A 17,309-nucleotide genomic window follows, 5' to 3' on the forward strand; every position below is an offset into this window, starting at 1 on the left:
TTAATATAATTAATGGATTTATCTCTTGATTTATAAAATAAAATATTTAAATCTCTAGAAATTTAATTAATATATTAAAATTAAAGTTCATTCCATTTATAATTCCATTAGTCAATTGGTCGAATGAAAAATAAATATTTCAAATATTTAAAATACAGTCATACACACTTAAATATTTTTTAATATAGATGAAAATTTTATAATATATAAACTACACTTTGATTCTTAAATTTCAGTATAATTGATGAATCAGTCTCTATATTTTTAAAATATTATTAAATCTCTTTATATTTAATCCTTTTAAAATTATAGTTTTTTCATTCATTATAAATATTGATTCAAAACTAATTGATGATCAATTTTTTTATAAAGATATAATTTTTTTTCAAAATACTTTTTATAAAAATTTACATTTAATCGATACCACTTAAAAATAATTAAAGTTATAAATATTTTCTGAAAATTTTGAATTTATAAATATTGAAATATTTTAATAAATAAAAATTAAAAAATAAAAAGTGTTAAAAATTAATTAAATAAAATATTATATATAAAAATTAATGAAAATTTAAGTATCTTTTTAAATAGAAAATAAAGAATTAAAATGTTTAAATTGTAATAAATTTAGATGGACTCATCGTAAAGAGATTTAAATATATAATTTTAAAAATGCAGAAATCGATCCATTAATTATAATAAAACTTAAAAATTTAAGTGTAATTTATCTATTTAAAAGAAATAATAAAAATATTTTCACACTATTAAGTTAAAAATGGATGGAGAGACATCTATTTTGTACAGACTTATTATAAAAAAATTTAAGTGTATAGTTTTAAAAATATAAAAATTAATTATTTGCTAAAATTTAAAAATTAAAGTATAATTTATTCTTTAATTTTTAATAAAGCTAATTTAGAATTTATTTTATTAATAAAATAACTTTTTATTGTATATTTTTAAAAGGGAGATTTACGATTTAATTTATGAATATTATCATTATTAATAAATTAGTCTTTATATTTTTTAAAATATATTAAAATAATTTTATATTTTCTCTCGATTAATAAAATAACCATTCCGTTTATTTCTACCATTAAAAATATAATAAAAGAACAAATTATTCATATTTTTCTTTGTATTCTTCTAAGTTTTTTATTTTTTTAGACGCTTTCTCCCTTTCTTTTTTAATTTTGAATTTAACTCTTTGTTTTAGACGCCTCATCTTTTATTTTTTTTTCTAACCGCCTTCTCTTTTCTTCTCCGTCTTTATCTCTATTTTTATTTTTTTTAAGACAAAAAAATTATTTTATTAACCAAAAAAAATATTTTAACAGATTTAAAAAAATATTAAAATTTTTTAATAAATTTATAAAAATATAAAAATTTACTTGTTAATAATATAATATCCAAAAATTATCTAAAAAATTTTAAAAACTACCTAAAGATAAAATTTTAAAAACTGCCTAAAGAGTTTTATTGGCGGATAAGATTAAATTTTAAAAATTCTTTCCTTTATTCTTCATTTATAATTAATTTATTGATAAAAAAATTTAATAGATTTTAAAATAATTAATTTATTAATAATAACATTATTAAACCACTAAATAGTAAATCTCTTTTTTAGAATAAATTCCCCTCTTTTAAAATGTCATCGAAACGGTGTCTTTGCCATGGTGGAATTTGGATAACCTGTGGGCTGCAACAGAGGCACACAGATTAAATCCTCAGTGGAGTAGCCATTGTAGCCTTTGTAGGGGAAAGGAAGGAATGAATTCTTCGCTAATGCTACGTCGTTTCTTCTGTTTCAACGCCCCGGCATCAGCATCAGCATCAGCATCAGCATCAGCATCAGCATCAGCATCGGCATCAGTATCAGCAGCTTCTTCTTCTTCTAAGAAAAAGCCTCTCGTCTTCTTGGGCTCTCCTCAGGTACTCATCACACACTAAAAAATTATATTTGAACAAATTTTGCACAGTTTTTTCAATGGAAATCGAAACTTTCTTTTTAGGTCTCTACAACTGTGCTCGACGCGCTCTTCAATGCATCTTCAGCACCAAATTCCATCTTTGAGGTACTCACTTTTTAAAATTCTTGTTGTTCTATACTATTAAAACTTTCAATTGATATTAGCAACTCGTTTTCTTGTTCTTGTTAAGTTTTTTTTTTTTTTTTTTGGGGGGGGGGGTTTATGGGCAATATAATTATTAGAAAGAATTTTTAGTTTACTTTGTGTAATGAATTTACTAATGTGCAGCATCCTTTAGTTGAAACTCCTGGAGATTGATAATTGTAGCTTATCTGAACTGTTTTACTATGCTTATTCGAATAAATTGTCATACAGCTTAAGTTTTGTGAGGGATGCAAGTCTAATGCTGAATTTGGAGAAGCAAAACTTCTCAAATCGGGTAGACATCTGCTGGCATTCATGTATGATACAACTAAATTTTAATCAATGAAATGGGGCTAGCGAATTAAATGGATTGGCAATTCGATCGTTAATAAAGTCTTTCTATTGTCTATCATTTTAAAGTTAATTTGTTAAAATGATAAATCTTTTTTTTTTTTTTCCCTGAGGCTAATTTGGTAGGCCTTAACATGTCTGGCTTGACCCATCTAAATGCAGGTGTTTTTAGTATGACATTTCTGTTAGAATTTTTCTCCTTTTGATTGTACAGATTAATAACTTGATATATTTTAGATTGCAGCGATTGTTACTCAGCCACCTGCAAGAAAAGGTAGGGGTAAAACGCTGACGCCTTCATTGGTTGCTCAGTATGCAATTGATAGAGGCTTCCCCTCTGACCTCATTTTTACACCTGAACGAGCTGGAGAGGTAACTAAGTTGTTGAGCTGATTAAATGACCTTTCTGGAGGATAATTTATTTTCTCTCTGTTACAATGCAGGATACCTTTTTGTGTAGCCTAAGAGCATTGCAGCCTGAACTTTGCATTACTGCAGCTTATGGAAACATCTTACCTACAAAATTTCTCAATATTCCACCAATGGGTTAGTCAAATGTGCTTCTGTTACAAAATTGAAATTTTGTTTATCTGCTACTTTTATAATGAGAAAACCATTTGTATAATTAGAATATTAAATGACAGTGATCTACATTTTTTGGATGTGTTTGCTGGACAGTTAGTCAATTGGATTAACTTCCGATGGAGTGACATTTACAATTCAAACTGCATTTGATAGGAAGAAGGATCCTGCAAATTAGCTCGGCTGAGCTGATCTGTGATGTTTATATAGGCTTGGCTTGACTCTTCTTTTACTAGGCGTGATCTTAGTAGCATGAAATCCAACTAGCTAGGGCTCAACTTGAGCTTGATTTTAATTAATCTCAGACTAAATAAATTTTAAATGATTTCAAACAACCCAAACATAGAACAGAATACAGTTTTATAATATTATATCTTTTCAAAGTTTCTGTTACTAGCCTTAAGCACTACAAACGGTTCACCCATGGACCTAAGAAGATTCAGTCAAATGAAGAGTAAAGAACAAGTCATGCAACTAATTTGTGCTGCTGCTGTTATTATTTTCTTGTTAATATTTTTATTCTTTATGCTGCTGTTATTATTTTCTTGTTAATATTTTTATTCTTTATTTATTTTGTTGAGTAGAAACAGGAGAAAAAATTTAACCCAGTTTTTGAGTACTTAACTCAAGAGATTGTAGATTCTCTCTCAAGTCTACAAAATAGGTAGAAAAAAGGATAAAAACCCTTCTTCTTCCTCCCACCAACCTGACCAAAGACCCCTTACCCGTTTACAAACCAGGGCCTGTGACAACTTGGTATCAGAGCCAGGTGTAATGGGTGAAACCATTCAAGAACAGCTGGATCGAATCCTTTCAATGTTCTTGGAAGAACAAGCAAACAACAAGAACCGGCAAGATGAGATGAACGCAAAATTAGAAGCCATTGCCCGTGATGTTTCTAACTCTAATTCTGGACCAGATGTTGAGGCCAGCAGTCAAATTCGGCCTTCTAGAAACAAAGGCATTTCAGGTACATCCGAAGGCTCATCAATCCTTCCAAAATTCAGTAAACTGGATTTTCCCAAATTCAGTGGCGAAGAGGATCCCTTAGCCTGGCTGCAACGATGTGAGCATTTTTTCAAACACCAGAACACGCCGGAAGAGGAAAAGGTTACTCTAGCTTCTTACCATCTAATGGGAAATGCTCAGTATTGGCTGAATGAGCTTTTCGACGAAAACCCAAATCCCACTTGGGAAGAGCTTAAACAACAGTGTAACCTTCGATTTGGACCACCAGTCCGCAGTAATAAACTGGGAGAGTTAGCCAAATTGAAGCAGGTGGGTTCCGTGGCAGATTATCAGACACAATTTGAGATTCTGGTTCCCCGAGCAGGAAAACTAACAAAAGACCAGAAGATACAACTTTACATCAGTGGCTTGAAAGACCACATTGCAGTGGAAGTGGTTATATGAGAAAAGAACCCCATTACCATCGCGATTTTCTAATCGTTCAGTGACGGCTCCTATAGAATCCAAGGGCAACAGAAGTATTCGGCGGTTGAGTCCAGCAGAGATGGAGGAACGGCGAAAGAAAAATCTTTGCTTTAACTGTGATGAACCCTTCTCTCGGGGTCATCAATGCAAAAGATTATTTTGGATTGAACTTGATGATGGTGAAAGTGACATGGACACCGGCGAAGAATCACCAGAAATCTCTTTGAATGCGATTACAGGAACCCACAGTGCTCAAACTATGCGTGTGATGGCTGAATGGAATGGTAAATCTGTTCTCGTTCTCATAGATTCTGGTAGTACTCACAATTTCGTGGCTGCCAATATTGTTAAACAGGTGGATCCGAAGATTGAAAAGAAAGACGGACTTCGGGTTCGAGTTGCAAACGGCGAACAGATATTCAGTTCTGGTGTTTGTCGCAAATCAGAGTTACAGATGGGGGGCCACCCTTTTGGAATAGACCTTTTTGTCCTTCCTCTAAGCGGAATTGATGTGGTACTGGGAGTCCGCTGGTTAAAAACTCTAGGACCCATTCTTTGGGATTTTTTTATTATGCGAATGGCTTTCTCTATTTCAGGCACCAATATTGAATTACAGGGAATCCAAAATCTCGCCATTAAACAACCCGTAAGCCTAAATTCCGTCTCTTCCTTCCCGGATGTCGAAACCCAATTACAACACCTTCTCACCGAATTCTCCGGCATCTTCAAAGAACCTAAAGCTCTTCCCCCAAGCCGCTTCTGTGATCACCGAATTCCTTTGGAACCGGGCACCAGACCAGTTACGGCCGTACAGGTACCCTCATGGCCAGAAAGATGAGATCGAGAGACAGTGTGCTGAGATGTTGAAGAAGGGAATTATTCGACCTAGCCAATCCCCTTTTTTATCACCTGTAATCCTTGTTCCCAAAGCAGACGGATCATGGCGACTTTGTGTGGATTACCGGGAATTGAATGCTCATACAGTTAAAGATAAGTTCCCAATTCCTGTAATAGATGAATTATTTGAAGAATTGGGAGGAGCAAGGTATTTCACAAAGTTGGATCTAGTTGCTGGCTATTATCAGGTTCGCATGTTTCTGCAAGATATCAAGAAAACAACATTCCGCACTCACCATGGCCACTTCGAATTCCTGGTCATGCCTTTCGGCCTTACGAATGCACCATCCACTTTCCAGGCACTTATGAACGAGGTATTTCAGCCATACCTAAGAAAGTTTGTTCTTGTTTTTTTTGACGATATCCTTGTCTATAGCAGAACATGGATTGAGCATCTCCATCACCTTCGGATTGTTTTTGAGGTACTGCAAAATCAGCAGTTATTCTTAAAAAAATCCAAATGTGCCTTTGCCCAATCACAGATAGAATACTTGGGGCATGTAATTTCTTCTGAAGGTGTACATGCAGACCCATCAAAAATCCAGGCAGTTAGAGGACTTCGTGGTTTTTTGGGTTTGACAGGGTACTACCGCAAGTTTGTTCATAATTATGGACTTATTGCAGCTCCTCTTACAAACATGTTGCGACATAAATCATTTCAGTGGACAGACGAAGCAGTGCAAGCTTTCAACAAGCTTAAGGAATTGATGACTACCACCCCTGTATTGGCTCTTCCAGATTTTGCTCAACCCTTTATTGTGGAGTGTGATGCCTCAGATTCGGGTATAAGGGTTGTCCTCTTGCAAAATGGCAGACCTGTAGCCTATTTCAGTCGGATGATGGCAGCCAGGCACCGCTCCCTTCCAGCTTATGAGAAAGAATTAATTGGGTTGGTTAAAGCCGTCAAACACTGGCATTCTTATCTATGGGGACGTGTCTTCCTTATTCGCACAGACCATTACAGTCTCAAATTTTTGTTAGAACAAAAACTATTATCTCCTATCCAACAGAAATGGCTCAGTAAACTCTTGAGTTTCTCTTTTACAGTTGAGTACAGGTCTGGGCGTTTGAATACAGTGGCTGATGCTTTATCGCGACGAGAAGAAGATTCAGCTGCTCTTATGGCCATTTCAATGCCACAAGTTGGAATTTTTGAGGAAATCAGACGTGAACATCAAACTTCCTCAGAAATTCAGCAGCGGGTCTCTCTTGTCCAGCACAACTCTGCTGCAAATTCTTGGTGTCTAAAAGATGGGTTACTGCTCTTCAAAAACAAGGTTTTTTTGCCTTCCTCTTCTCCATCTATTCAAGCTATTATTTCTGCCATTCATAATCAGGGCCATGAGGGGTATCAAAAGACCTTGTTTCGAATTACAAGAGACTTTTACTGGAAGGGGATGAAGACCCATGTGCGTGATTTTGTCCGTGCCTGTGACATTTGTCAGCGTCACAAAACAGAAAACCTTTTACCTGCAGGGCTGCTACAACCATTATCAGTTCCCTCCCAAATTTGGTCGGATATTTCTTTGGATTTTATCGAAGGGCTGCCCATGTCCAAAGGGAAAAATGTTCTATTAGTTGTGGTGGATCGCTTCTCTAAGTTTGCTCATTTCTTGCCCCTTTCGCATCCTTATACTGCTGTGAGTGTTGCCCGTCTGTTTTTTGATAATATTGTCAAGATACATGGGATTCCGGAGTCCATGGTTAGCGATCGTGATGTAACTTTTACTAGCTCTTTTTGGGCTGAATTGTTTCGTTTGTGTGGCACTAAACTTGCTTTTAGTTCTGCGTATCACCCACAAACGGATGGGCAGTCCGAGGTGGTTAATAGAACAGTTGAAATGTATCTCCGATGCTTCACTAGTGCACATCCAAACAAATGGATGGACTGGATTTCTTGGGCACAGTATTGTTACAATACTAGTTACCACACATCACTTCATGCCACTCCCTTTGAGGTGGTTTTTGGTAGACAGCCGCCCCGTTTACTATCTTATGCTCCTGGAAGTTCAATGATTGATGCAGTTGACCAAGCTCTCCAAACCAGAGATGAAGTTTTGGGTTCTATTCGGCAGCACCTACTTCGGGCACAAGCTAAAATGAAGGCACTTTATGATAAAAAGCACCGTCCACTGGAATTTCAGGTTGGGGATATGGTCCTACTTCGCCTACAGCCCTATAGACAGGTTTCAGTGGCCAATAGGCGTCATCAGAAGCTTTTGCCGAAATATTATGGCCCTTTTAAAATCATTCAGCGCGTAGGAACCATGGCTTACAAGTTGGATTTACCAACAGATGCTCGAATCCACCCTGTATTTCATGTGTCTGCCTTAAAAGCTTATATTGCAGGGTTCTCTACTGATCGTCCTTCCCTTCCTCTCATTGAACTTGTGTCCGCAATGCCTCAGCCTCAAGCAGTTTTGGGTCATCGAACCAGAGCTGGGAAATCTGAAGTTTTAATTCATTGGCAGCATTCTTCACCAGCAGATGCTTCTTGGGAAACTAAAGCTGATTTGTCTCAACGATTTCTAGATTTCGCGATTGAGGACAATCGCAATGTCAGCGGAGGGAGTAATGTTACTAGCCTTAAGCACTACAAACGGTTCACCCATGGACCTAAGAAGATTCAGTCAAATGAAGAGTAAAGAACAAGTCATGCAACTAATTTGTGCTGCTGCTGTTATTATTTTCTTGTTAATGTTTTTATTCTTTATGCTGCTGTTATTATTTTCTTGTTAATATTTTTATTCTTTATTTATTTTGTTGAGTAGAAATAGGAGAAAAAATTTAACCCAGTTTTTGAGTACTTAACTCAAGAGATTGTAGATTCTCTCTCAAGTCTACAAAATAGGTAGAAAAAAGGATAAAAACCCTTCTTCTTCCTCCCACCAACCTGACCAAAGACCCCTTACCCGTTTACAAACCAGGGCCTGTGACAGTTTCTCAAGTCAACATGTGGTTTTCTCAGGGACAGTCAATATACACCCAAGTCTATTGCCACTTTACCGTGGTGCTGCTCCTGTTCAAAGAGCATTGCAGGTACCTTATTTTCATAGGATGTCTTTGCTAGTTATATTAAATACATACGCAGTCCCATATTATGCAATTTTATTTACAATTTTCTGCATTAGGATGGTGTTAAAGAAACTGGAATATCCTTAGCCTTCACAGTTCGTGCTCTGGATGCTGGACCTGTGATTGTCCATGAAAGGGTGGATGTTGATGATGAAATTAAGGTATAATTGGTGCTTATATGGGCTACACTTTGTGTTTTAATTGATATAATACAGATGATGCTCATATAAATAATGGCTGAAGTTTTAGATTCAATTGTGCTACATGTTTGCTGATCCATTTTATTTAACACAATGGATAGGATTGGACCAGGTAGCTATGATATGCCTTGTAATTGGCATTTAATTTGGCAGGTTTGAGTCTCTGCCTGTATCCAATGCTGGTTCGCCCAATAGGATTAAATATTGCTAACTTTAGTATTTTTGCATGAACAAGTACTTTTAAGATTTAAACCCTAGTGCTTGGTAGTCTTGGTTGTTAGCTCAATATGTAATGATTGTGCATGACAGAGGTTCCATCAAAATTGCATTTTTTTTTTTGAAATAAGGCTTAGTTGTTGCTGCACCGGTGCAAATATTTTTCTCTTCATCACTTGTGCATGGACTTACTCAGAGCAGTAGTGGCTGTATGGACTGTATTCCTTTCTCGTTGAATTGGCGTGTCATGATATTTTAGCTAATGTTTTTTCTTCACGTGCAATTCTTGGCTTAAAAGGCAATTATTAGTTTTCAGTAATGTATCACTATCATTTATATCGATTACACTTGCAGGCGCCTGATTTACTTGATTTGTTATTTTCTCAAGGTATGTGTGTTTTCTATTTTATGCATTGTTTTAGTCTCTGTTGCTGGTCTTGCATTTATGCCTCAAAAAAAAAAAGCTCCTAGTTAATTTATTCTTCTTTTATATGTGCTGAAAGTATCTATTTGAATCCAGAGATAAAATTTTAATATTCTTTTATTTATTTGAGATTTATAATGCAAAAAAAAGTTTATTTTATTCTCAGAATTTAACTTTGTAAGTGTTCTCAATTCATTAGTGAATGAATATCCTATGTATGTTGAACTGTTCTTTTAGGAAGTGAGGTTAAAGGACTCTGTAGTTTCTGCCATTGTATTGGGTAATGAGATCTGTCTGCTTCTTGAGTGATCTAATTCAATTGGAAGGCATGGATGAACAAGAATAGACAAGGAAAGGCAAATTTGAAATAGGTAAGGGAAACAAGATAAGATAGTCACTGATAACCTGATGAAGAATATGGCTTTTGCCTTTTAATGTGGAAAAATGAGAGGAGAGATTCTGGATGAGGCAGGATAAGAATTTGTTTACTTGTTCCTAGATATCTTCTTTGCTTGATTTGAGGTGGATTAGTGTTATAGCATTTTATTGGTCAATTGAGTTTTTTCATTGCTTCAACTCCAATCATTTCTATTAACGAATGATATAACTCAGGATCTAAACTTCTGATTCATGAGCTTCCCTCTATACTTGATGGGTCAGCTAGGGCAAAAGCTCAACCACAAGATGATTCTAAAGCGACTTTGGCTCCAAAAGTAACCTCTCTCTCGCTCTCTGTGTGTGTGTGTGTGTGTGTGTGTGTAATGTTTCCTGCCTTTTATCTTTCATAAAGTTTTATAAATGGAACTATCAATGAATTACCACCAAGGTTAGACAGCAGTATGTGTATCCATGCATACTCTCACAGTGGTTTGAATAGCAGTAAAGCTGCTTCTTTAAGACAACAGTTATAAAAGGTGTCGAATTTTAATCTTAGTGACTGTCTTTTAGGCATATCCTGATGAACTGATGCATTGTAAAATGTGCATTCCTCTATGCCATAGCTTTTGAGACATTCATGCTTTTCTTGCCTAGCTGCATTGAGTGGTTTTTGGGTGACATTTTCATTTTTCTTCATTCTTTGTTTTCATTTCAATTTCTGAGCACCTTATGTTGCCTCTTTCAGTGTTCTTATCTGTAATCTGAACTCATGATGAAATCTTGACATTTATGTTTGTTGACTTCTTGATCTGTTCTACTATGCTCATTGTCAGAAAGATATATTACATGCTGTCTCACCCATTCTCTCTGTGATTCGCTGGGTAGCGTGCTCTTATTACCTAATATTTATTTAAGGCTCTATGTCTTGCCTTGTAAAGTTTATATTTGCTTTGCTGAGAGTAAAATGATTGCTAGAATCTCTCTTCTCCGGTAGCATGCTTGATTTTACAGGGCCATTAGAAGCGATATAAGATTATAAAAAAAACATCTTGAATTTTGTACTGCTAGTTTGAGTTAATCTGTCCTAATATTTTGTGATGTATTACTTGTATTTTAAGGTTGGTCTTTTGGTATGAACTTAGAGAATTCAATAAGCCAGTTGGTAATTATGCACAGCCAAGATGAGCTTAATTGAAGCAATGCCAAGCATGCGTGTCAGCCTTTATGGATTGTTGCCACATGAGATTCCAGATATGAATTTTCCTCCTCTATTTATGCTGAATGGATGAAAATGATAATATATCTTTTCTGCTTTATGCAGATAGCTCCTGAGGAGTCATGGATATCCTTTGATGAAGAAGCTTCAGTCGTGCATAATAAGGTAAGCTCTTGCTTTTCCTTCCTAATATAACTATGCAATGACTATATGCAACCTTTTCAGGTTCGTGCATTTGCAGGGTGGCCAGGGACACGAGCTAAATTAATGCTTGTTGATGGCAAAGATGGTAACCAGAATGTAATAGAATTGAAGATCATTACTACAAGAGTTTGCCGCCATGGCATTATCCAGAGCAATGAAATGGATGAAATAACTTTCTTCAAGGGTTCTTTGGTGATTCCTTGCTGGAACTCTACTGCACTTGAGGTCTGTTCAACCATCGGTTTATTAATTATTTAAACATTATTATCAAGGAAGATTGTGTAGCTATTTTGTGGCATTCAGTATATATGATTAAACCAAAAAGATGTGCAAAATGGTTAAATACCCTTTTTCCCATTGGAAACAGGCAAAATTAAAAATCTGACTGTTGAACCATAGGAAAAACATTTGAGGCAGGAATATATTTTTATTTGGGAATTTTTTTTCTTTAAATGAATATACATACTCGTGAGCTGTTTATAATTGCTGGGTTTTGATCCTTTTTTGAATCAATCAGGTATTGGAAGTCCAGCTTCCTGGCAAGAAGGTGGTAAGTGCAGCTGCCTTTTGGAATGGTCTGCGAGATAAAAAGTTGAAGAAATTATAGCAGATGAAGCTTTTCATATAGATGGCTACATAATTATGGATCAGAAATCAGGTAGGGAAAATTTTTTGATTCTTAGACCCAAAATTTTGTTAAGCTCTCTATCTATATATTTTGTTACTCGTGGCTATGAAGAACTTAAATATATCTGCTAATATTAGCTGAGCAGGAATTTTGGTTTGTCCAACTGACTGGCTATTTTGTATAATTGTGTAATAAAAACAATAATAGATCATTTGACTTGTTTGTTGAAAATTTTAGATGTGAAATTCTTGCTTCTCACAAAATGCAGTTGGGAGGCATGCTTGGATTATATAAACAGCTGTGATTCTATTTGCCAAAAGCATTATTGATTTATTGTAGGGTAGAAGTAGAACTGAAGCCCTAAATACTGGAAGAAAGACATTAAAATGGGCAGTTGGCTGCCTGCAGGAATATTCAATTATTAATGCTAGAGAATGTTAATTTGTTTGCTTTAGGATGCAGAGACAAAAGTTTTATATATAAATAATTTACTAACCTGCAGCTAAAGCTATCTTCTTGTACTTTCTGATGGCATGTGTTGCATATTTTGGGGATAGTTATGATATCCTTAAAACAGCCAATAAACAGGTAATTTTAATGATGTGCCATCTATGGTTACACTTTTTTTTTTTTTAAATTTTATTTATTATTTATTTCTAGGATTTCCCAGATTTTGAATGCATAGTAGGGACAGATTGTTGTTTATAAAGTATGATTATTTTGTTTCTTTTTTCTTAAAAAAATCATAATTTCCCTGAAAATAATGCTATAGTAAAGTATAATTTAAAGGATTTTCAATTTCGTTATGAAATCTAATTCAAAAGATTTTCAATTTCGTTATGAAATTTAAAAAATAGGGTTTACAGTGGGTGTGTAATCTTCTGGGTGTGTAATCTTCTTCTAATGACGTATAACCATCTTTCTACTACAGTGTCATTTGTCACTGTTGTTTAGGCCGTACGTACGTACGAGTTACAATATCTTTCCACGCTTTCGGTCCGTATGTTAGTAGGACTGCGAAGTGATTGGACCGGTTATTCTGTCCCACGACTAGGTTATTTCCTTATGGACTTTGGGTCTATATCCTTATTCAATGTTGGGTCTATATCCTTATTCAATGTTCGATCTTACCATCAAGTGTAAGAGAGTGTAAGAGATTTGGCGGTCATCATATATTGATTTTGTAAGTAATTTTTGAATTTGAAATGATTGGTTCATTTCATTATTATTTTTTTAATAATTTATCTCCTTTATTTTTGAATGAAATATTTTCGTATTAAGAAACGATTACGATTTCGTGATATGAAATATAAATAATATAATGTATAAAATAAAAAATAATAATCTCAATTTTTTTAAAAATTGTCTCGTAATTTGATTTTGGTCGAGTTAGAATAATAAATTAACAATATAAATAATATAATTATTTAGTCGTTTATAAATTTATTAAATAGTTTTAATTTTGAATTTTAATTCAAATTTTGACACTTTTTATTTTTATTGGTTGTGTAATACTCTTTAAAAGGTTTTAAATTTTAATTACGATGAATTTGATTAATCGAAATTTGTATGAAAGCTCCCATGATTGGAAATGTACACCTTTAAATGCCTAAGCGTTGCTTTTCCAGCTGTGGTTTGTAAGATTCGGAGACTAGTAGTCTCCTTCAAAGGCTTAATACTTTGCGTACAGCATTTATCTATATTTTTTATTTATTTTTCCTACTAGAATGTTTTATCCTTCTTTTGCTTTTTAATTACGCATTAAGCTAACTATATTACCTGTCCCTCCAATAAAAATTATTATTAAGATAGTATTTATTACTTTTATTCCTAAATTATGATGATTAAGTGAAATTCGAATTCTCAAATCTTTTGAATGTAAGGATAAAATCGGATAACATCTTATTTAAATTGTAGATGTCTTCCCACTCCCACTTTTTGCATTCCTTTATTCAATTTTTCTCAATCTTTCTCTCTCTCTTTTTAATTTATTTAGGCTATCCTAACCCTCAAATTTATTTGTATAATGTACGAGAAAAATATTATAGCAATTATTAAAATGATATATTTTTTAATTTATAAAAAATATTTATTATACTTTTTCTCTGTGACTAATAATATTTTTAATTTTGTTTGCCGGAATTAGGCTGCACAAAATAAATGTTTATCATCACTAATTTTATTAACACAAGGTAAACAGTTATAGACAGATAAAATCTAAAAGCAGTATGAAAAATTCTTTTAAAATAAATATTGTTTCTAGAGGATAGTCCAATAATTTTAAAAAATGGGATTTTTTTTCTAGATATTTCATATTAAAATATTTAATTATAATTGAATTGGAAAGATATAAAAGAAAAGAATTATGATTTGGGTCACTGAAAATGATTCAAAATGTGGTTAGAATATATCAAATAATTAGAGATTATTTAATGTGGAAAGTGGAAAGCAATGGCAACCTCACTGATCAAAGATGAAAGCTAACACCAAACAACTTTACAATTGTTTCCATAACCAACTTAGACCATAAACTATTCAGCAAACTCAAAAGCACTCTTTCCTTCATCATTTCCAGCACTTTTAGCCTTGAGATAATTGGGTCATTTTGCCTGAGTTGCGGTTAGCTCTTAGCCACACAGATAGTTTAATATGTTCATCAGCGCCCTAATCCTACCACATTAGTATTGAATTTTACTTTTAAAATTTTAAATTAAAAAAAAATTTTAATTGAATTTTTATAAAATTTTTAATTTCAAAGGAAGAGTCTGAATTTTATCATAAATTCGAGTAATAATTCATAAAGATGTTATGAAAAGTAAATTCAATTAATTTTTTTTTTAAAAAAAAATTCGTATCTCTACTTATACACAATAACGAGCAACTTCCTTGTATATATATATACCATTTTCTCTGAGGGTCTGTCTGTGTACTTTCCCTCATCTCTCTGGTTGCTTTCTCTCTCTCTGGTTGCTTTCTCTCTTTATAGCAAAGACAAGAAAAATGGGTGCTCTTGATTACCTCTCCAACTTTTGCACTGTCACCAGCACAAGAACCAAACGCAAGCCAATGCAGGTAATAATTAGCAACTTCCATTCCTTTCTACCTTTTCTCTTTCTGTTCACAATCTGTAAAAGAGAGGATTGTTTTCCTTCCATGTCTCCATCTCCTTTGCCTCTGTTTTTTGCTCAACTACTTTAAACTTTTCTTTATAAGATCTTTATGGGTTTCCTTTGTTTTTTCTTTTGGTTTCTCAGACAGTTGAAATCAAAGTGAAAATGGACTGTGATGGCTGCGAAAGAAGAGTTAAAAACTCTGTTTCCTCCATGAAAGGTTTGTTCTTTTTTATTTTTCCTTCTTTCTTTCATTTAAGTTTACTTTTTTTTTTTTTCTTTCTAAATCATATATTTTCAGTGATCTGATGTCAGAGCAGCAATCACCCAATTTTAAAAGTAAAAACAAAAGCTTATTTTTGTTTGATATAAACAAAATATCCAAAATGGAAACAAATGAATCTGCTGTGACCCTTTAAAACAAAAACATGATCTTCACTTCTTTTAGCTTTAAAATATTTATCTTTTTTCAGCATGACAACTGACCATTCAATCCTGGAAATAAACCAAGAATACATTAAAAATCCTTTCTTTCTCATATTTTGCTTGCATCACTAATCAAATCCTTCATGGGTTTTGTTCATTGATACATATAAGCAGGTGTAAAGACAGTGGAAGTGAACAGAAAACAAAGCAAGGTAGTAGTGAGTGGATATGTTGATCCAAACAAGGTGTTAAAAAGAGTGAAGAGCACTGGAAAGAGAGCAGAATTTTGGCCATACATCCCACAACACATAGTTTATTATCCTTATGCATCTGGTGTTTATGACAAAAGAGCACCACCAGGCCATGTTAGAAATGCTGTGCAAGCTTTTCCAGCATCAAATGCTCCTGAAGACAACATTGTTTCCATCTTCAGTGATGACAATGTCAATGCATGCTCTGTCATGTAATGAAGCAACTCAATCTTAATTTTACTTTCTGATAAATTGGGTTGCTTTTCTTTTTGTAAGCAAGACCAGCTCCCTTAATTATCATAATTAATAATTTTGAGTTGCTCCCTCTAGTTTTAATTTTGATCAGAAAAGCTTGCTGATTTGTTTATAGAGGCTTCATAAAGAAGGGATTTTGTTTAGTGTGCATTAATATTATGGTGGTGAATTATTCAAAGAGCAGACATGGTTTCAAAGGTTTGGAAGCTTGAAGAATAAGATTCTCCTTTGTCCACCACTAATTATTACAAGAATAACACTAGGTAACACCATATTTCTAATTTGTGACTCCAAATTAGATGGAATCAATTTCATTTGCAATCATTGTTTGCTCATATATATATTATATTTAGGGTTTACTAATAAAGTTAGTCTAATTCATAAAAAATGGGTGATTTCCTTTTAAAGTTAAATTTTATTCCAATTAAAAGCGCTTTATAATTATTTATTCTGAATACAATAACTTCTTTCAATAAGTCAGAAAAAAAGTGTATCTTTAAAATTATTTTTAATAAAAATAAATTTTTATTTATTGGAATACATAAATTTTAAAAAATTATATAGGGTTATCAAATGCATTTTGCTTTAAAATTAAGCGTTTTGTTCATTTAAAAAAAAAAAGGGCAGCATTTTTTTAATTGCAGCTATTTTTTTTAAACATGTACAAATATTTTGATAATTATGTTTATTAGTTTACTGCCTTTATGCAGATATGAATTAAAATTAAAAAAAATTATTATTTAATTTTTATAATAGAAGAAAATTTACTAATTAATTTTTTCAATTTTAAAAAATACATTTAAATATTTTTGATATTTTTAAAAGATTTTTTAATTATTTTTTTTAATTTTAACTGTTAAATATTTTATTAATTAATTTTTATAATTTTAAAAAATTTATTAAATAATTTATTAAATTTTAAAAAATTTATTAATTAATTTTTTCGTATTATGAATGGTTAAAATTAATGAATGAATTTTTTAAAATATTAAAAATATTTTAATATATTTTTAAAATAAAAAAATCTGTGTAATAATTTTATTTATAATATATATAATGAGTCTTTTAACATATTGTAAATTATTCTTTGTTTAATTTGGATGATAAAAAAAAAGAGCTTCATTAATAAAAGATTGTCACCTGTAAATCAACACTTAAAATCTTTAATCAAATGAATATATAATCATAATTTTAATTAGAAGAATTAATATCAAACTTTCACGAAAAAGGAGAGATCCCTATTTTCTAGAGACAAAATATAATATCTCTCACAAAAGCAAAGACAAATAAATTCAACAAATAAGGAAGATGAAAGGGACTGTCACCTGCAACAAACAATTCCCTCCTTTAAATCTGACTACGACTTGGAAGACGGCAAATAAAATATTTTTTTTTTAAATCAAATGTAAATAATTAAAAAAATTATTTTTTCCTATTTTTCTTTTTTAAAAAAATCCAAATTTTTGTGAAAAGGATTTATAGAAAAATTTATTTTTCATGATTTAAAAAAAAAAAAAACTCATATTTATACTTAATGATCGCTGGATTTCG

At 32.6% G+C, this 17,309-nt stretch overlaps 2 protein-coding genes across 3 annotated transcripts; both read left to right on the top strand.

The window, feature by feature from the left end:
- The first annotated feature begins 1,657 nt into the window (after positions 1–1,657).
- LOC110631391 (methionyl-tRNA formyltransferase) lies at positions 1,658–11,947 on the top strand. 2 transcript variants are annotated; one of them, XM_021779217.2, is made up of 12 exons: positions 1,658–1,815; positions 1,846–1,929; positions 2,010–2,072; positions 2,700–2,834; positions 2,906–3,008; positions 8,344–8,414; positions 8,507–8,611; positions 9,221–9,254; positions 9,903–10,003; positions 10,990–11,049; positions 11,110–11,313; positions 11,606–11,947. In XM_021779217.2, exons 1-12 carry the CDS (start codon positions 1,768–1,770, stop codon positions 11,693–11,695), a joined length of 1,098 nt encoding a protein of 365 aa, XP_021634909.1. In that variant the 5' UTR covers positions 1,658–1,767; the 3' UTR covers positions 11,696–11,947. The 2 variants fall into 2 exon arrangements, with proteins under 2 accessions (XP_021634909.1, XP_021634901.1); XM_021779209.1 differs by having other exon boundaries at positions 1,659–1,929.
- Positions 11,948–13,160: 1,213 nt separating this feature from the next.
- On the top strand, positions 13,161–15,830 carry LOC110631403 (heavy metal-associated isoprenylated plant protein 21). The gene is made up of 3 exons (XM_021779229.2): positions 13,161–14,788; positions 14,971–15,046; positions 15,427–15,830. The coding sequence occupies exons 1-3, from the start codon at positions 14,717–14,719 to the stop codon at positions 15,717–15,719; spliced, it is 441 nt and encodes a 146-aa protein (XP_021634921.1). The 5' UTR covers positions 13,161–14,716; the 3' UTR covers positions 15,720–15,830.
- The last annotated feature ends 1,479 nt before the right edge of the window (positions 15,831–17,309 follow it).

The sequence above is a fragment of the Manihot esculenta genome, chromosome 1 (genome assembly GCF_001659605.2).
Source record: "Manihot esculenta cultivar AM560-2 chromosome 1, M.esculenta_v8, whole genome shotgun sequence".
Lineage (NCBI taxonomy): Eukaryota > Viridiplantae > Streptophyta > Magnoliopsida > Malpighiales > Euphorbiaceae > Manihot > Manihot esculenta.

What these genes read in the sequence shown, in the direction of transcription:
- LOC110631391 (XM_021779209.1), top strand. Translation starts at nt 1,768, where the DNA reads ATGAATTCTTCGCTAATGCTACGTCGTTTCTTCTGTTTCAACGCCCCG. An exon ending in ATGTTGATGATGAAATTAAG is followed by an intron (nt 8,612 to 9,220) that starts GTATAATTGGTG and finishes TTACACTTGCAG; the next exon opens with GCGCCTGATTTACTTGATTT. An exon ending in CTTCAGTCGTGCATAATAAG is followed by an intron (nt 11,050 to 11,109) that starts GTAAGCTCTTGC and finishes CAACCTTTTCAG; the next exon opens with GTTCGTGCATTTGCAGGGTG.
- LOC110631403 (XM_021779229.2), top strand. Translation starts at nt 14,717, where the DNA reads ATGGGTGCTCTTGATTACCTCTCCAACTTTTGCACTGTCACCAGCACA. An exon ending in CCAAACGCAAGCCAATGCAG is followed by an intron (nt 14,789 to 14,970) that starts GTAATAATTAGC and finishes TTGGTTTCTCAG; the next exon opens with ACAGTTGAAATCAAAGTGAA. An exon ending in CTCTGTTTCCTCCATGAAAG is followed by an intron (nt 15,047 to 15,426) that starts GTTTGTTCTTTT and finishes ACATATAAGCAG; the next exon opens with GTGTAAAGACAGTGGAAGTG.